General features: G+C 34.2%; 2 protein-coding genes across 5 annotated transcripts; both read left to right on the forward strand.

Moving 5' to 3' along the window:
• Positions 1-391: 391 nt before the first annotated feature.
• Positions 392-5331, forward strand: LOC136270801 (uncharacterized). Of its 2 annotated transcripts, none has more exons than XM_066069510.1 (3): positions 392-688; positions 3651-3841; positions 4188-5331. In XM_066069510.1, exons 1-3 carry the CDS (start codon positions 527-529, stop codon positions 5269-5271), a joined length of 1437 nt encoding a protein of 478 aa, XP_065925582.1. In that variant the 5' UTR covers positions 392-526; the 3' UTR covers positions 5272-5331. The 2 variants fall into 2 exon arrangements, with proteins under 2 accessions (XP_065925582.1, XP_065925583.1); XM_066069511.1 differs by lacking the exon at positions 392-688 and adding an exon at positions 2207-3226.
• On the forward strand, positions 5267-10141 carry LOC105332788 (inactive rhomboid protein 1). Of its 3 annotated transcripts, none has more exons than XM_066069507.1 (8): positions 5267-5401; positions 5505-5613; positions 6432-6641; positions 6739-6910; positions 7185-7349; positions 8072-8253; positions 8654-8911; positions 9370-10141. In XM_066069507.1, exons 2-8 carry the CDS (start codon positions 5590-5592, stop codon positions 9808-9810), a joined length of 1452 nt encoding a protein of 483 aa, XP_065925579.1. In that variant the 5' UTR covers positions 5267-5401; positions 5505-5589; the 3' UTR covers positions 9811-10141. The 3 variants fall into 3 exon arrangements, with proteins under 3 accessions (XP_065925579.1, XP_065925580.1, XP_065925581.1); XM_066069508.1 differs by having other exon boundaries at positions 6472-6641; XM_066069509.1 differs by lacking the exons at positions 5267-5401; positions 5505-5613 and adding an exon at positions 6307-6331 and having other exon boundaries at positions 6472-6641.
• The last annotated feature ends 10108 nt before the right edge of the window (positions 10142-20249 follow it).

Consider the following 20249-nt stretch of genomic DNA (forward strand, 5'->3'; position numbering starts at 1 on the left):
ATATTTCATTGAAAACCAACATTTTTCAAAGAGTCGTTAAAAAATAACCAATTGACCGATTTTTAAAAGACTTGGATTCATAAATTCATAATTTCTCTTGCTTTTTTTTTTTTTTTGCTTTACAAAATGTATATTTAAATATTTTTTCAACCCACAGTTCTTATGATTTGACATTCACAATCCAAGAGAAGATTTTTAGGCTTGCATATTGCAATACCTGTAGATATAAAGTAGATCTCTTAAAAAATATCTTTGAGTGGTGTTTAAAATATAAAATTTTACAATTGAGTTGTCAAAAAAGTGTTTCAATGGATGTCAAAAATCCAAATTGAATCTACTTTAATCAGTTTTTTTTAAAAATTACGCTCAAGTTACGAAGATTTCAATTCCATCGGGCTTGGGATGATAAATTTTGACATCAGTTGCAGAAGACGTCAACTTTCATGATATTTTTTATCAAATGTAGAGTAGTTTTACAAACATTTGGTAAATGAAGAATTCGAAGGTAATTTAATTCACGAATATCATGAAAATGGAGGGTGATCGACCCAATAGGACCACTCCAAAGCGGAATAAAATTAGTAGATGCTTCATATCTAGCGCTAGGAGTGTCCTCCATTTTTTAGGAATTCACAATCATTCTGACGATGATGAAATCTGGGAGCAACGAACACTGGAAAGAATCGAGGTAAGGTACCAGTCTGAATTACTCTTAGATTTAATGTTCATTGAAAGGTAAGAGCAAAATCCTTTGGGTCAATTCTGATAATATTAAAGGGCATAACATAGGAAGATTTCCTTTACATTATGATATTGTCAATAGATTACTAAAATATTGCTACAGATTAGAAAATTTAACAACAGAGTTTCCTCTATTAAAAGATGCATTTGTATGTAGTAAAGAACTTCATTTCGCCCAAAATACAACTTGGTATTCCTCTATTGAAAAGCTACTAAACATTCTTAATATTCAAAACATTATGACATATTCTAAAAAAGACTTTGTTACTTCTTTAAAACAATCTCAGACTAAAAAATATTTGATGGATTGGCAGTACTCAAATGAAACACTTAAAGATGGCAAACTTGTTACTTATTTATTTTTGAAAACTAACTTCAGACTGGAAAAGTATTTAACTATATTAAGACCTGAATACAGAAAGCCAATCTGTAGACTGCGGATATCAGCGCATAGACTTTTTATTGAATCGGGCAGATATAATAACACACCTAGAACAGAAAGAATATGCAAAAATTGTACACTTAATAAAATTGAAGATGAAGAACATTTTCTTATCCAATGCAGCAAATTTACAAAAGAAAGAGAGGAACTATTTGATTTAATTTCATCTAAAGCAAAACATTTTACTAGTTTAGAAGATAAACAAAAATTATTTTGGATTCTAAACTGTGAAGAATTAGATATATTAAACTCTGTTGGTAAATTTTTACAAAATGCACTGCCTTAATTTGTATTTCCTATTCAAATATTGGTTTTTATTTTTCAATCATATGATAAACTATTTCAAATTTGTATGTGCATTTGTATCTTGACATATTTATGTATGGTGTTTAACATAAATATATAGAAGACACTATATTGAATGTATGGAAACATACATAATTATACATATATATATACATATATACTATTTAATTGTTCATGTCTGTCATAGTTCTTTAAATCATCCAGCTCTTTCCCTCTTGTATATGTTTATTGAATGTTTTATGTTCATTGGATGTTGTATGTCAACAGTCTTCATGTTGCCCCTTGAGGGCCCTTAATTGGTTAATAAAGAAATTGAATTGAATTGAATATTACGTGGATATATGTTGAGAAAAGCTCACAGACAATTCGAATCAGATGAGTTTTAAATAAGAAGGAGTTGATAATGGCCTAATAGTTTACATACTGTAGTCGTCATCAAATAATGAAATTTCAATTTACCTTAAATAGCTTGTGATGGTCGGACTGGTTCAAACACAGGCACCTGAATTTTTATCAATCAGTCGCTTAATAAGTCATATATCGAAAAATTCTACCCCTATTTATATATAGTAGGGGTAGAATTTTTCGATATATGACTTATTAAGCGACTGATTGATAAAAATTCAAGTGCCTGTGGTTCAAATACCGCGCCAGATAGCCCAGTTTGTTCTAACAGAGGACAATAGTCCTGATATAATTGTTATTCACTTGGGATCAAATGATATTTCTTTTTGTAGCTCACTACCTCTTATCAAGAAAATAAAAAATGATATAAGTATGTTTACTGAAAAATTTGGAAATGCAATTTTTTTTAGATTTTTTTGGAAGTTTTATCCAGGAGATTTTGGGGTAGAATTGATGACTGGGAGGGAGAAAAGAAGAAAATTCATATTAATAAAGAACTATAGTCTGTCCCAAGATATTTATGCAGCACATTTGGACGATTTTTAATAAAAATACACATACCTGTGAAAGAAGTGCAATTGAAATAGTTGAAAGGGATATTTTCCAAGATAATTTCATTGACGCATTATCATCTTTCACCAGGAAAAATTCACAGGAACGAAAACAAATTCCTTACAGAGATTTATCGCGCAATTTTTCAGCGTTATCATCTGGGCTTGCTGCAATACAAAATCTAAGTAGACATCACATTTTTTAGCATTAAGCTAACAGGGGCCCGGCGTTTCTACTGAGAAATCTTGGAAATTTTTCATTCTTTTGAATGAACATTGTTTGAACCCTGAGGTATTTATAAATATCAAGCAATTAAGCCAAATGTGAATCAAGGATATCTTTGGACAGAGTATAGGAACATTCATTGAAGAAAAGGGAGGGAAGGTAGTAGGGCACAATAAAATTTATTGGAAAAATAAATCGCTGTTTAGGGGAGATGGAATTCATTTGTCTGACAAGGGAAATGACATTTTATTAGAAGACTTAAAGGAATGCGTAGGAAGATTGTGTTGATTTTATAATTGTGTATAGTGATTTTTAGTTGTAAATAAATGTGTAATATATATATGACATTTGATTTTTAAGATTTTGGCATTAAGTCCGAAATTCTGATTTAAGCCATACGGTGTGATTTTATTAAAATGGGGAGGAATGTAGTATATGTAATTAAGATCGGGGTCGGCATTCCGATCAGCTGATTGATCGTCCCTCAGTTGTGAACAGAACCTGGAATAGTACAGATGTCCCCCGGTCGGCTAGGCTATTCAAGACACAACTCAGGTGGGTAGTAACTTTAATTAAGTTACCCCTCACCACTTGTCACGTTTAATACTAACAAATAAATAAATCCAATTACTAACATCACTTCACAACAATAGCACCTGACTAGAGATTCCAGGGGCCTGGATTCGAATCCTGGTCTGGTCTGTAAATGTTTCTCCCAACCCATTACATCTGGTGTTGTGCTAACCCTTGAACTGACAAGTTAACTCCTGAAAGGGAAAGAGCCTGAGGGTATCTTTGAATATGATTCATTTAGATCATTTAAGGGAGAAAGAATGTGACCGTCAGATCCGTTCGAATACTGGCACCAAATAACTCAGTTGATAGAGCACCTGACGTAAGATTGAGGGGATCAGGGTTTGAATCCTGGTCTGGTCCATCATTATTTCTCCCATTCACTCAACATACATATACTTAACAGAATAAAGTGTTTGGACAGTGGAATGTTGACAATTCCAATGATGATGCAACAGAGGGGCTGGTCAGGGAGGTGTGGTCCACCATGTCAGAGGTCCTGTCCGAGGATGACCACATACCACAGGAGGCAGAAATGCAGCCGAGTCAAAACAGAGAAGCAGAGTTCAACTCAATCACAGAGGATAAGAACTACAAGTAAGATAACTTAATTTGTGAACACATTGTACTTCTATCGAAACTCTGTTCCATGATATTAACATGTATGCATCGCATTTTCTATTGAAAAATAAAAGAAATATTGCTCATTGAAATCATTTAAAGTGATTTGGGAATTACTGATTTTCTCTCTGTCATCATTTAGCAATGTGTAATCTTCAAGTGATGGTTAGGGTATGTAGAATGTTAATTAAGTTATACCATTAAAACAAAAATTAGAGGCAATAACAAAAAGATAAGTATTTGATAACTAAACTATGAAATCTTTTCAAGTACATGTATATAATTATGATATGATAATAAATATTTGATGCAATAATTCAAGGACGCACAGACCACCAAAACATGACTGGAATCAATCAGCAAAAAGTATAAAAGATATATCACAAGGTCCTCTGGATAATGAGCAGGTATTACCAACTGATTCTACATCTCATTCAACAAATACCATGCAAGATTCATCAATGAAATATCAGGAAGGAGAAATCCCCACCCAGGGCTCCCCAGAATCTAATGTTCAATCTAATCAGGACAAAAGCGAGTCTCCCACAGCCAATGAGAGTCCAACTTCCAGTAGTCAGAATGACCAAGCATCTATCCAAAACGTGGATAAAGACCCTGAAGATGGAGAACCTAAAAACTTGGAAAATTTCTCTCCAAGTGAAAAAGTGGGCAGTGATAAACCTGATCCACAACAGCAGGAACAGCCTGAAGGTTCTGGAGTACCATCTTCTCAGGATACTGTGGGCAGTGGTGTCAATATAGAGCCGGATGAGCCAAAGAAAAGCCATAGTGGTGAAAACATAGAAATGACTTCTTCTAAAGTCACAGTGGAAGAAAGAGGTACAGAAGAAGACACTGAAACATGTCTAAATGAACACAATGAAAATCAGGCAAAAGAGGAGATGGAAACAGTGATGCAAGAGACTTTACCAGAACAGCCACAGCCGACAGAGGAGTTATATGATGCTCCAAATACAGATACAGGTACCTCTGAATGTGTTGAAAGGGAGTTGAAAGAGGCCCCGAATTTTGCAATGAAAGAGGATCATAAGACCTCTGAACATGATATGAATGTAGAGGTTCCTAACACCACCAATAGTGAAGAAGATAAGGTTCCAGGCTCCTCGAATAACACCGCTGATAGTGATGAAAATAAGATCTCTCGTACCTTAGACAATGATGTGAACATCACTGAAAAACAAAAAAGTGTACGATTTTGTGAGGTAGAAGACAAACATGAAAGTAATGACATGGGAAAGGCACATCTCAGTGAAATGAAGGAGATAAGTAACATGTCTGGTGCTCAGTTGAAAGATGCCCTAGATTTAGCTGGAGGAGAGATGACGGCTGATGAACAGGTGCATAAGTTGTACAATTCAGATATCATAGGAAAAAAGCTACTTTAAATAAAATTTTATTACATAGCTCATTTAATAACAAAATTTGCCATGATTTTTGCAGTTAAATGAAATTTTAAACTCTGGATTGCTGGCTTATGGAAAGGAGGCGTACAGAAATTATTCCTTATATGTACAGGTACCCATCTACAACATTGAAACAAGGCATGAATGATTCTGACTTTGACCTGTTTCTTAATGTCTGATATTAACTGAATTCCACTGATCTGCTTTTAATTGAGATTGAAAGAAAGAACAAAGTAAGAAAATTGAGAGAATCCAGGGAGCTTGCGATGGACAAGATGGAATGGAGAATATCAAAGTTAGATGAGATCATTGACACAGCCAGAGGTATCACAGCTATATTGACAGGGTTTACCCTGTATTCAATAATGAAATGAATTAAAGCTCTCTATATATTTATATTCCTGTTCTTGATTTGTAAAACATTTCAGTTCTACTTTTACAAAGTGTTTTTCAAATGGAAGATAATTTGTTGAGTTTGGAAAGCAGGTGAACAGTTGTTCCTTTTATAATGGAATTTTTACATTCTTTGAACTAGTAAAGATTTTACAATATTTACAAAAGCAAAGTGACCAAGTACATCTCTTGTACATATTTTGTTTATAACATTTTAGTACAATGCCAGTGTTTGGGACTTATCTTAGCAGACAATTTAAAAAGAGGCCTGAGAAAAGACATGCATTTCTTCAATAATTATCAACCACAATGTTTTTCGTCACAGCATACTATCAACTATTTACAATGTCATATAGAGGTTGTGTGCCTGCTAATATATAAAACAGAAGATTCCCAAAAACTTGCAGATAATTTATTTTTATTTTGAATCCAATTAATCTAATTTGATTGACCTTGAAAAAAATTTACAGGGTATGACAGTTCAAGGTCATTCTAATCCATGCACTGTGATTCCATTAATATTTAAAGACATCAATTTAGTGAAAATCAAATTTTCTATAATATATAAATTTATTGCAAATATCAGATAATCCTATCAATACATGAAGATAACTGTGGATCAGCTCAACAGAAAAATCCATGAAAATTGGTATTATGCAAAATCCATGAAAATTGGTATTATGCAAAATCCTTGAAAATTGGTATTATAATAAAAATATTGATGAAACCCTCAAGTATTTTGTTTGTAGAAGCGTCTGTCAGTCTGGCTGTTGTACTGTGTACTTGTAGAGTACTACCAGAATCCGTCCGGAAAGTCTGCCCAGGCTTGGAATGACTTACGACAGAGCATCAAGTCCAACACTACAGTACGACTGGGCAGTGATACCGATGTGGATATTCGATTCAAGCTCACAAAACTCCACTCACATAGACCAATCTTTACAAATACCATTATGCTAGTATGTAATTCAAATAACATTTCCTAGATCCATCAAATAAGCAAACTGTTGATATATATTCTTCAGAAACTCCAATAAATTTCATCAATTTTTTTAGATTCAACTTTTGGTATTTAGTGTATTGTGTTACTTTGGTGGACTCACTAAAATTGGGTTTGAGCCAGTATTGGAGCTTTCAGAGGGTATCCCTACATTTCTGGGCAAAGAGACTGTCCATCGGTGGGTCAAACCCAACATCTGGGTCGGACCTAATGAGAAGTACTGGATAAGTAAGTACTGAAACAGTTTATCTTAAGTCGAGACAAAGTCAGAATGGGTATACCCAGCCTTCAATGTAAGATGGAAGTGGTATCAAGCAGCTGTAGTCTGTAGAATGCAAAAATTTCAACCTACTGAGCGTGGTTTAATGCTACAGATCGACAAAATGTCATTGCAAAATTTGTCCACCAACTAGCATAATGTGATAATGAAAAAATGGAATTGCAATTTGAGATGGTAAAGTCTGCTTCAACTGTGTGCCCAATCTCCTGTTCATATCCCCAGGTGTTGGAGCATTGTTTTCATCCTGTATGAGGGAAGACTACAAGTTGATGTTGGAAATCAGCAAGAGAAACTACAGTTCCTCCGCTGTTTTGGGTTGTTGTGAAGTAGCCATTAGAAATACAGCTGGTACAATGACTCAGGAGGAATGTGACCAAGAAACAGGAGGTTTGGTCAATTCAATATCCAAAAATACAAAATTAAGTACATGTTTACTTTTTCAAAACCTGGATATGTACATGTGCTCAATTAATAGTGAATATATTTTTTGCAATGCACTTAATATACCTATGATGATGAAATTTGTAGAGAACAATATTAAAAGCATATAGTCCATATAGTCTATAGTAAATTTATACAATTATGATTTCCTTTGCTATTCAGTTGCAAACAATGTTCTATATGTTTATTTTAAATTTTTGTATCCTGGTGGTGTGTTGCGACCTTGATTTGATGTCATTGACCAAGGTCAAGATCACATCATTAAAATATAGCTTTTACCCAAAAAGACCTGCAGGGGTAATTACAGTAAAACATAGTTACAGCAAAAAATCTTAAAAGGAATTAACTTTTACAACGATGTCAATTTCATTATTCCAGTCATATAACTTTTGATAAATTCATGTCTTAAGAAAAATTGTGTGTAACATATGAAATTGATCATCCTGGCAATTCACTATAATCATGTCTTACTGTAAACCTTTTTGGATTAGCAATCTGAGCAACATTGTTTGTCAGGTGAGCTAATGACATAAAATCTGATTGTAGCACACAAAAATCAAATATGGAAACTGATATTTCAGGAGAATAGTCTTGTGTCATGTATGATACAATGATGCCTGTTTTTCAACTTTTTTGTTAAAACATACAGGGATATTTTTCTCAACCAGGTGTTGGGTTGTGGAAGAGTGGCGTCCCTTGTGGATCTAGAGCTGTTGCTGAGATGAGTGTGTCCCACAACATCAAGCCTTGCTGTGTTAACACCATGGGTGAATGTAGAATGGTGTCCCACCAACACTGTCACTTCTTGAAAGGAATTTATCATAAGGACAACAGAGAGCACTGTAGCCAGGTTTGCAGTTACATGTTTTCTGTTTAAAAGAGATGAATTACAAAAACATTCTTATTTTTTAAGCTAATCTGACTAATATCAACTTTCTTATTGCTCCTGTAATTTTGTCATACGAAGCTTAATTATTGTAGCTTTTAAAATTGTGGAAGCAGACAAAAGTCATGTTTCTGACCAGATCACTAGCTGTTAGGGTTATCTGCCAAAACCCTATAAAACTTTTAGTGTACATAAGTCACTTTTCTCTCTGTCTCTCTTTGTCTCTCTTTGACTGTCTCTCTGTCTCTGTCTCTCTGTCTCTCTCTCTGTCTCTCTGTCTGTCTCTCTGTCTCTCTCTCTCTCTCTCTCTCTCTCTCTCTCATATTATTATTTAACTACATGTTGTTATTTGTCACATTTCCAGGTGAACTGCATGGGTGAATTTTGCACAGGGAAGCTCGGGTTCATGATAAAGATGTCCTCCAAGCCTGACAAACCCTGGCTTCCTGAGTCCCCCCAGCAGTGGTGGAGACTTCCCTTGTCTCTGCTGTATCACTATGGCATCATCCACTGTCTACTAGTGGTGGGAGCCCAGTCATTGTTATTACGTCAGATAGAGATCACCATTGGTTGGCTTCGTATGATGATTCTATATATAGTCTGTGGATGTGGTGGGTTATTGGTAAGTGGAATTTGTTTCAGTGGCTATTAAAGTTAATACTTAATTGATGAAATATATTAGCTTCAAATATTTCATTGCAGCAAAATGGTATTATTTCCCAAGAACACTTTTCAAGCACAGTGTTGCCATAACTTTTAAAAGATGGAAGGCATCTGTGATATTTATCAAAAAAATATCAAATTCTAATAAAATATGTTTATTATATACTTCACTTTAATGGGACACAACATCAAACCATACGTGTGTGTGAATTTAAGAGTCAGATTTAAATTTTGTTATGATGATAAAAAATTAAACAAGGAATTGTTAAGAATGTGTCTCTTAAACTGTGGCTATACCAATACATATAAATTTGCTATATCCAAGCTTGTACTACCAATAATTGACTAAACCATGGCTATAAGCAGGTTTTTACCAGACAACTTTACCAGTACTCTTTCTTTTTCATTATTACACAGGCTGCAGTCATATTTAACCCCTACCAGCCTCACGTGGGAGCCACTGGGGCACTGTTTGGGGCAGTGGGTCTGCTGTTTGTAGAACTCGTCCACTTCTGGTCCATCATCAGAAGACCCTGGCTAGAACTCATTAAACTGCTCACCGTTATGGCTGTTTTCATCTTCTCTGGGACTTTGCCATATCTTAACATCTTTTCCATTCTGGCTGGACTTTTACTGGGGATGTTGTGTGCCCTGGGACTGCTGCCCTACATCAGCATCAAGAGACATAAAGCCCTGTGTAGGATCGTAGTGGTGGCTGTTTCCATTCCACTGGTCATCACCATCTTTTTTGTCATGTTTTATGTTTTCTATAGGGTTCAACTCCTGGAGAACTGCAAGTTCTGTAAGTTTGTCAACTGTTATCCTTATACTGAAAATATGTGCAAGTTACTCGATTAGTTTTGGGATTTTTTTAATGTGAGATTTTCATATTTGAGGATTTGAATACTGAACAAATGATGCATATTGATAGTACATGTAGTTAACAAAATTTTAATGTCTTTTGGTATTTTGTGCAGAAAGACCATCTTTTATATCTAATGGATTGTATTTGTTTAGTCAGTAATATCTTTGCATGAATCTCTCTGAATTTAAATATTTAATTCATCAAATAAATCACTGAAGAATGATTTTCACTTACTAGTAATGTAGAAATTGATATCATTGGCAATACATGATACATGTACAGTGTAGCCAGTTTATGTCATCTGAATAAAATCTTCTAAATGTATTAGGAGTTACCTTTCTTTGCTAAACAAATTACTGGTAATTAAAGTGCTTCCAAATTACGATACTTATAGCATGATTGTTCAGTCCTTGTCCTACCTCACCTTACGTTATATATTTTTCTCATTATAAAAATAAATACTACCTAATAATTTATTACTAGGTAGAGACTAGAGAGTATATATTTCTATTATGAGCAAAATATTAATTTATTACCAGGTAGAGACTAGAGAGTATATATTTCTAATATGAGCAAAATAATTAATATATAACGTCATGTGCACTTTTACCTCTATGAAATAAGGTAAGCTTGTTGGGCTTTTATTGATATGAAGCAGCTTAAAGTTTGCCAAAATTAATATATGCTTCAGAAACTTTGTGATGAATGAATAGATATCATGAGTACATTATTTAATTGTAGTGTATCATCTGATACCATATGCATCATATACATTGACATATGTATGAAGCGATACAGAAAGGAATGATATTGAATTATATGATACAATAAAATATTGTATCACAGATTATTTAATCCTATGATAGAGTGGCGGTCTCATAAAGTTGATGCCATGGTCTCAGTGAGCTCTATGTTCTTTGATCAACGTCTCATAAAGTTGATGCCATGGTCTCAGTGAGCTCTATGTTCTTTGATCAACGTCTCATAAAGTTGATGCCATGGTCTCAGTGAGCTCTATAATCTTTGACCAACTATGTTTTTGTTCTGTTTTGATACCATTTAAACTAAACAAATGAAACATTAATAAAGAATTCTCCTTTTTTATGGATTATCTTATTAGCTATCATTAATTGAAATAAACCGATTGTTTCAACTGCTTATATGTAAGGGTTAATTTTTTTCAAAACATAATTTTAAAAGTGTTGAATGTCATTTAGATGAAAGGTCTTATAGTCTTATCTCGAGTTGTAATAATGAACCTAAGCTATTGGAAACCTGGCCTCTTTGATTTTCATTACGTGTCAATAAAAAAAGTTTAGATTAAAATTTATCTGTCTAACCTTGAACAACATTAAAGACAGACTTGTTAACCTGAAATGATGCCACAAATTCCGCCTGAAAGCGCGGTCATTAAAATGTGATTAAACATGTCTAGACGATCTTTTTAAAACAAACATAATCATCACTTTCCGAGAATTCATTCATACATTTTTTCCAATTCAGAGACTAAGGCCACGAGTTAACGAACGTATTATTTTCTGTTGGGATACAAAATGACATTTTTGGGTCATCTCTCCAAGTTTATGTTGATTGAAATAGGTTTGATTACCATTAAAGCTTATTTAGACTATGACAAAAATATAGAGCTCAGACCCATTCTATAAAAGAAAAGGCATCGAAGTTCTATAAATGACACTATTTGGAGTTTTTGACATGCATTTGCTAGTACATGTTATTGTATTATCAACCTATTTTAAATATTTAACATATTTAAGGGTTACAGATCTATGTTATGAAAAATATACATTCTTTTCATTGATTTAAAGAAAAAATTATCAGATATGTTGATATTTTAAATTTCGAGTATATATCTGTCCTCATATATGCATTTTACACGCCTTATATTCACCCATCTTTTTTACACGTTTAAAATCGTGTCCTATGAGAGCAATATTAAAGTTATTTATCTCAATTCAATTTATTTTTCACCCACTTAAATCTAAAATAGAATCATTTCCTTAATTTTGGAGAATGAGACAACAAAATGAGAGTCTTCAATTTTAGGAGTGATATCATGCATTTCGCACAGTTTCTAGCATTTGAGAAAAATAACCTATCTTGCGACTACCAAAATGTATTAATCCCTGGGGGTTCTCACTAGTATACCAAAGTCATTATATATAGAACCAGAGTGGGACTCCCCGTCTTAAAGAAAGTATGCTCAGTTTAAACAAATAATCAATTCATTAATGCCCAGATGCAACATTTATGAAAGTTTGGTGAAGATGGATAATTATTAACTGTGATACAGGACATGCCTAAAACAACTTAAACCAGGTCCGCACGCCGACGGTATAGCATACGCTCTCCCTGACTATATATAATTATGTCAGTATTTTTGATATAACAAATAAAATGTTTAGGACTTAAAATCTCGATAAAAAGATTTGTGAAGATTTTTCCTATACATGCACTAGTATATTTTGGTATTTACCTGGCAAATGTCCCTGGCCCCATTATTTTCAAAGGTCATGCTTTACATGCTATCATAACAACATTATGCAGATACGTCAATCTTTCATGGCTTTGGTGGGATCAAGCGGGAATAATTACCCTAATGTATATTATAATGTAACGCGACTGACTGTGGCTAACGTTGTTTATGTTTAAATTATGTCCAACTTCGCTTAAACCTCATAAAAGTCACAAAACACGTGCGTCGGATCTGAGATCTTTTATAGATCAATTAAAACTTAAACAACACCTAGCTTTTGTATAGCAAATTGTATTATAACAAATGTACACCAATTTACAGTAACTTTAACAAGAAAGAAAGAAGTGTGTCTAAACAGCCTATCGTAGTTAGGCTTCTATTAAGTATCCAATGATATCTATCAACAGTCTATCGTAGTTAGGCTTCTATAAGGCACCCAATGATATCTATCAACAACCTGCCGTAGTAAGGCTTCTATTAGGCACCCAATGATAGCTATCAACAACCACGTAGTTAGGCTTCTATTAGGAATCCAATGATATCTATCAACAGCCTATCGTAGTTAGGCTTCTATAAGGCATCCAATGATATCTATCAACAGCCTACCGTAGTTAGGCTTCTATAAGGCACCCAATGATATATCTATCAACAGCCTAACGTAGTTAGGTTTCTATAAGGCACCCAGTGATATCTATCAACAGCCTATCGTAGTTGGGCTTCTATTAGGCATCCAATGATATCTATCAACAGCTTACCGTAGTTAGGTGTCTATTAGGCGCCCAATAATATCTATCAAAATCCTAACGTATTAAGGCTTCTATTAGGCACCCGATGATAGCTATCAACAGCCTACCGTAGTTAGGCGTCTTTTAGGTCTCCAATGATTTCTATCAACAGCCTAACGTAGTTGGGCTTCTATTAGGCACCCAATAATAGCTATCAACAACAACGTAGTTAGGCCTCTATAAGGCATCCAATGATATCTATCAACAGCCTATCGTAGTTAGGCTTCTATTAGGCATCCAATGTTATCTATCAACAGCCTCCCGTAGTTAGGCGTCTATTAGGAATCCAATGATATCTATCAAAAGCCTATCGTAGTTAGGCTTCTATAAGGCATCCAATGATATCTATCAACAGCCTACCGTAGTTAGACTTCTATAAGGCACCCAATGATATCTATCAACAGCCTAACGTAGTTAGGTTTCTATAAGGCACCCAATGATATCTATCAACAGCCTATCGTAGTTAGGCTTTTATTTGGCATCCAATGATATCTATCAACAGCCTATCGTAGTTGGGCTTCTATTAGGCATCCAATGATATCTATCAACAGCTTACTGTAGTTAGGTGTCTATTAGGCGCCCAATAATATCTATCAAAATCCTAACGTATTAAGGCTTCTATTAGGCACCCGATGATAGCTATCAACAGCCTCCCGTAGTTAGGCGTCTATTAGGAATCCAATGATATCTATCAACAGCCTATCGTAGTTAGGCTTCTATAAGGCATCCAATGATATCTATCAACAGCCTACCGTAGTTAGACTTCTATAAGGCACCCAATGATATCTATCAACAGCCTAACGTAGTTAGGTTTCTATAAGGCACCCAATGATATCTATCAACAGCCTATCGTAGTTAGGCTTTTATTTGGCATCCAATGATATCTATCAACAGCCTATCGTAGTTGGGCTTCTATTAGGCATCCAATGATATCTATCAACAGCTTACCGTAGTTAGGTGTCTATTAGGCGCCCAATAATATCTATCAAAATCCTAACGTATTAAGGCTTCTATTAGGCACCCGATGATAGCTATCAACAGCCTACCGTAGTTAGGCGTCTTTTAGGTTCCCAGTGATATCTATCAACAGCCTAACGTAGTAAGGCTTCTATTAGGCACCCAGTAATAGCTATCAACAACAACGTAGTTAGGCCTCTATAAGGCATCCAATGATATCTATCAACAGCCTATCGTAGTTAGGCTTCTATAAGGCATCCAATGTTATCTATCAACAGCCTACCGTAGTTAGGCGTCTATTAGGCGCCCAATGATATCTATCAACAGCCTAACGTATTTTAAAGGCTTCTATTTGCCACCCAATGAAAGCTATCAACAACCACGTAGTTAGGCTTCCATTAGGCATCCAATGATATCTATCAACAACCTAACGCATTAAGGCTTCTATAAGGCTCCAAATAATAGCTATCAACAACCACGTAGTTAAGCTTCTTTTAGGCACCCAATAAAAGCTATCAACAACCACGTAGTTAGGATTCTATTAGGCACCCAATAATAGGGCCTATTACCACCAAGCATAATAATTTTAAGGCCTCTGCCGAGGACACCAAGTGTTACTAGGATGCCATTTGGCTACAAAATGATAAATGGAATTAACTTTACTACTCAAATAGAAAGTTCTTTATTATGCAATAAAGACTACACAGGCAAAAAAAAAACCCCACCCCAAAAAGCCAACAAAAACCCCCAAAAACAAACAAACAAACAAAAAACATTTGGCTACCAAGTGATGAATGGAATCAACTTTACTACTCAAATAGAAAGCTCTTTATTATGCAAAAAATACTACAAATGCAACCCCCCCCCCCAAAAAAAAACAACAAAAACCAAAAATAAACCCCAGAAACAAACAAACAAAACAAACAAACAAAAAAACTTCAATAAATTTTATTACATTAAGTCACAAATATTTGCTTTGAGTGTTAACTGTAGGGGCCTTTCTGTCCTATACAGATTGTAAGATCACGGTTTAAACAATTTTAAATTTACTTTAGTATTTGTACGCAGGCACGTAGCATCGGGGGGGGGGGGGGGGGGGGGGGGGGAGGGAGGGGGGAAGCCACCCCCCTTTTTTCTTGGAGCAACTAATTTTCTTAAATTAACATATAAAAAATTGCTTTATCATGGAGTGCCCGCCCTTTTTTTGGGAGTATGTAAGAAATTGGTGTGAAAATAAGAATTAGGAGTGAAATTGAAGTGTAAGATATACTACGCCCCCCTCCCCCCACCCACGGGTTAGGATTTTGAAGATTATGGAAAATTCACCCCCCTTTTTTTTTGCACCCTTTCAAAAACGATGCTACGTGCCTGGTACGTTAAAACACTGGTCCCGCCGCCACCAACATTTTTTAATCACTCAACTCAGTCCTCAACTCAAATCCTTAAAGAAACAGTGCATGAATTTGAGGTCAAAACTTAGACTTGAGGCTGATTATTGACTTGAGGAAAGTTGGTGATAGTGGGGCCTGGTGTACGTGATGTAATTCATTTGTTCCAGCAGTCTAAAATTCAACCTTACAATATCAGTCATATTGAAGATTGCATTCAATTTATAAATTATGCAATACACAGTCAACAAGATATGCTGCATGTATCAAAATAATAGAGAGGTTATCTCCCCTATGGGGGCCAGATAAACACGTTATCGTTTGGTTTATGTAATATGGAGTCAAACCAATACTTTAGAAAAACCTTGAGGTGTTATGTCGACCAATCCCGTGGACAGCAATCGCAACTTCTCGGCCTTTCCGGTTTTTCCTTGCTCTTTCAGAAAGGCCCAAGTTGCGATAACGACATATATCGTGTAACTTCAAGGTTTTTCTATGATCGACAAGTAAACTGGTATTGTCGTTCACTGGCCTATGATATCGTTCCTTTGCCCTTTCTACTTGTAATTAGTATAATTTCGTTTGATAAGTTTTCATTCGCCTTAAAGCTCGTTATGAATATTGATATTCATATCAATTATCTTATACGTGACAATTTCATTGAAGTCTTATCTTTTATTTTTAATTATTGTTCTCATATTTAAGGTCTTCCGTTTTCAACGGAAGACCTTATTGTTTTCGTACTGTTTCTTATTATTAAGGTCTTCCATTTCCAACGGAAGACCTTATTGTTTTCGTACTGTTTCTTCTTATTATTTTTTTCCACAGATTTTGTGCACGCGATTTATCAGAAACTATTCGGCCGATTTCAACCATTTTTTCACAGATTATTGCCAGATGTAGTAATTCTAGAAGTTTTTTGAAATTTCGAAATCGTCACTTCCGGTACCGAGTTACCGCTAATTTTCAATTTTTTACGACCTATTTTGAGCAGAGCGGATCTCAGAAACTATCAGAGGTATGAATTTAAAATTTTCATGAGCGGTTGACTATAGTTTAGAGTTGTGCACTATTATGTTGTTTTACGCCACTGGTGCCATTACTTGGAGTTCGCCTGGGCGCGAAAATTGGTTAGGAGTTTTTAGGAGTTTTTGAAATTTTTCTCTCCTTTTTTTGGTCTAAAAGATTTCTGAGAGATGGCTAAATAGATTTTCTTGATATTTGCAGGGATGATAGAAAATGATAATATCGCGAAGTTTTATTTTCTTTTTTTTTTTCAAACTTCGTTTCCTGTTGTCTGTTTCCTGTTCCGCGGCAAAAAGCTTGTGGCGTCGAGATCTCAAGAATGATAAATTCTTGAGCATTCAGGCTTTGTAGGATTAAAGACCAATAGTTGTAGATGTCCTTAAATTATTTTGTGTTGTTCGTCATAACTTTCGGTCGTCACTGGAAGCACACTAAAAATTATTTTTTTACGCATTTAACTTATTTTAACATAGAATTGAAATATAAGTAAAAATCAACACATTAGTCGTCGATCTGATTTTAAATAAACAAAAACATTCAACTTCCGGTGAGATATCTCAAATATCTCAGATAGCCTTAACCAAAGAAATGTTTTACCCGCGAGATCTCAGAGAGTGCAAGTGATTAAGACACCAAACTTACAGTGATGATAGACATTTGTTAGAAAATGTGTTTATCTGCTATCATTTTGTCAATCGTTACTTCCAGTTTTCACTGGAAAGTTTTGAACAGATCTAGTTAAATTGTTTCCAATTTTTAGTAAAATTGATAAACAATATAGTAAATTTTTCTAATGTTCAAGAAATACTAACTTTTATTTTCACTGAGCATTTCTGTTTGTCCGTTTTCTGTCAAAAGACAAAAAACAATGACTCCACGAGATCTCAAAAACGGTGACGACTTGAACAACCAAATTTTGTTGGATAATAGCCCTTAGTATGTATCTGTGTTTACATTATTTTGTGTGATTCGTCGGCACTTCCGGTCGGCACCAGAAGCACTTTAAATTTTTTTTGTTATTTTATATTTTTTTTTTACATGGAATAATAGATATCAGTATAAAATCTTATCTATGTTAACTATACAATGTTATAAACAGTGAGATTTTTGTCACTGTAAGCGATTGAGACACGAACCTTTTATGAATGTTAGACAATTGATTGAAAATGTGTTTAACGGGTTTTATTTCGTTAACCGTCTCTTTAACCGACTTTAGTATAAATCCTTACATGTGTCATGTATGCGATGTGAAATAAACCAACACATTCTAGTTCCGGTGAGATATCTCAAATATCTCAGATAGCCTTTTTAAAACAAATGTTTTACCAGCGAGATCTCAGAAAGTGCAAGTGATTAAGACACCAAACGTACATCGATGATAGACATTTGAGGCGTTTAACCGCTTTCATTTTGTCAATCGTCACTTCCGGTTCTCACTGGAAGGGTTTAAACAGATCGAGTTGTTAAAATTTTTAACTGTTTTTGTTTGACAATTTTAGTAAAATTGATAAACAACAAAGTACAGTTATCCAGTGTTTAAGAAATACTAACTTTTATTTTCACTGAGCACTTCCGTTTGTCTGTTTTCTGTCCCTAGACAAAAAAAAACCTTGACTCCACGAGATCTCAAAAAAGGTGACGACTTGAACAACCAAACTTTATGGGATGCTAGCCCTATGTATGTATCTGTGTTTTCATTATTTTGTTTGATTTGTCGTGACTTCATGTCGTCACCGGAAGTATTTATAAAAAATGTTCCCTTATTTTGATTATTTTACATGGAATGAATATATCAGTATAAAATCTTATCTATGTTAGCTATACAATGTTATATAAGCAAACATATTCTACTTCCGGTGAGATATATCGAATATCTTAGATAGCTTTCTCTTTTACAAATTTGATACCCGCGAGATTTTAGTCACAGTTAGTGATTAAGACACTAACTTTTTATGAATGATAGACAATTGATTGAAGATGTGTTTAACGGGTTTTATTTTGTCAACAGTCACTTCCTGTACTCACCGGAAGGGTTCAACCAATTCATGCTTTTAACAAGTTTAACAGACTTTCTTGGATGTTTCATCTAGCCTGATAAACAGTGATGTACATTAGGCAAATGTAAAAGAAATACCAGCTTTTATTTCCATTAATCACTTCTGTTCGTCTGTTTTCGGTCCAGAGATAAAAAACCTAATTTCAACAAGATTTCAGATTTGGCAGAGTGAATCGATATTTCATCGTATCGTAAAATAAGTATCGGACGGAAGACCTACTCGTTACTCGTAACGAGATCTAGTTAAGGTCTTCCGTTTCCAGCGGAAGACCTTATTGTTTTCGTACCGTTTCTTATTATTTTTTTTTTCCAAATTTTGTGCACGCGATTTTTTGAAAACCTTTTGACCGATATCGATCATTTTTTCATAGATTATTGGCCGTGATCTAAACTTCATACATTTTTTCATTTTTTGTGTCGTCACTTCCGGAACAGATTTATCGGCTATTTTGTAATTTTGTACAGAGATGATCTCGGAAACTATCAGAGATATAACTATAAAATTTTCAGGATAGGTAGTCTATAGTTTGAAGTTGTGCACAATTATGTTGTTTTACGCCAGAAGCGCCATTTCTTGGAGCTTGTCTGGGCACCAAAATTGGGTACACATTTTGATCGGTATCTTTTTATCAATTGATATTTTATTACGACATATATAACAAAAGTGGTTGAAAATCAAAAGTTCTTTCCAACAAAATCAAGGAAAATGGGCTGGTCCCTTTAATTAGGGGCCAATACACTCGTAAATTCTATTACAAATAACTTTAAAATCGATCAAGATTTTGCAATGCATTATAGAAGCAAAGTTGTTGATCGTAACAATATCAGTTTGTAAAACTCATTGCCACATCCATTGATGATGTAATTAGGGATTTTGGGGACTAAAATCTTAAATCTTTAATGTGCTGTAACTGAAAAAGCAAAACACTTTGTTGAACATTTTAAAGGATATTGAGAATCTTATACATTATCTAAAAGGGAGGGGTTGAGGGGAAATTCTGAAATTTCATTGATATTTTAATCGTATCGTTTAAAAAAATGAACGGAAGACCTACTCGTTACTCTTAACGAGATCGTATCTAGTCATATTATTTTTGATTAGATTATCATACATTACACTGTAATGTAATTCTGATTCCGTGTTAATGAAAGACTTATTGGTGAAATGGTTATCAACGTATTTTAATTAAATACTGCAAATTTTGGTATCTGTTATGTTTTATAAACATTTCAAGAAAATGAACGTCAATGTTTTATCTTAAAAATGTTTAAAAGGGAAAATGAATAACAAAAGTTTATCAAAAATATATAATGTTAAATATATGGATTATCCTGATTTTTTAATTCATTTTTTTAAAGTTTTATCATCTATTTTTATAGAATTGATGTGTAAGTGAATAAAATTCGTGATTATTGTCTTTGAAAGCATTTAATGGATGGTTATTTTCTTTATGTAATGGTCCATTCTATATTATATTTTTATGTTATATCATATATTATATCTATAACATTTATTGAATTGTACTCAAATATTCATATACAAACCAAGTTTCAAGAGGGTTCGTAAAACTGGACGACAACTTTGTGCGAACGGAAAATAGGGCCAACTGTGTCAAGGGCGAAGATAATGCATGCATGTTACATAACATTGTTCTTATCAATGACATAATTGATTTCTTATGAAATAAAAGGATGTTGTCTCGCCAGTAAATAAAAAAAAAAAAAA

The sequence above is a fragment of the Magallana gigas genome, chromosome 8, assembly GCF_963853765.1.
Source record: "Magallana gigas chromosome 8, xbMagGiga1.1, whole genome shotgun sequence".
In the NCBI taxonomy this organism is placed as follows: Eukaryota; Metazoa; Mollusca; class Bivalvia; order Ostreida; family Ostreidae; genus Magallana; species Magallana gigas.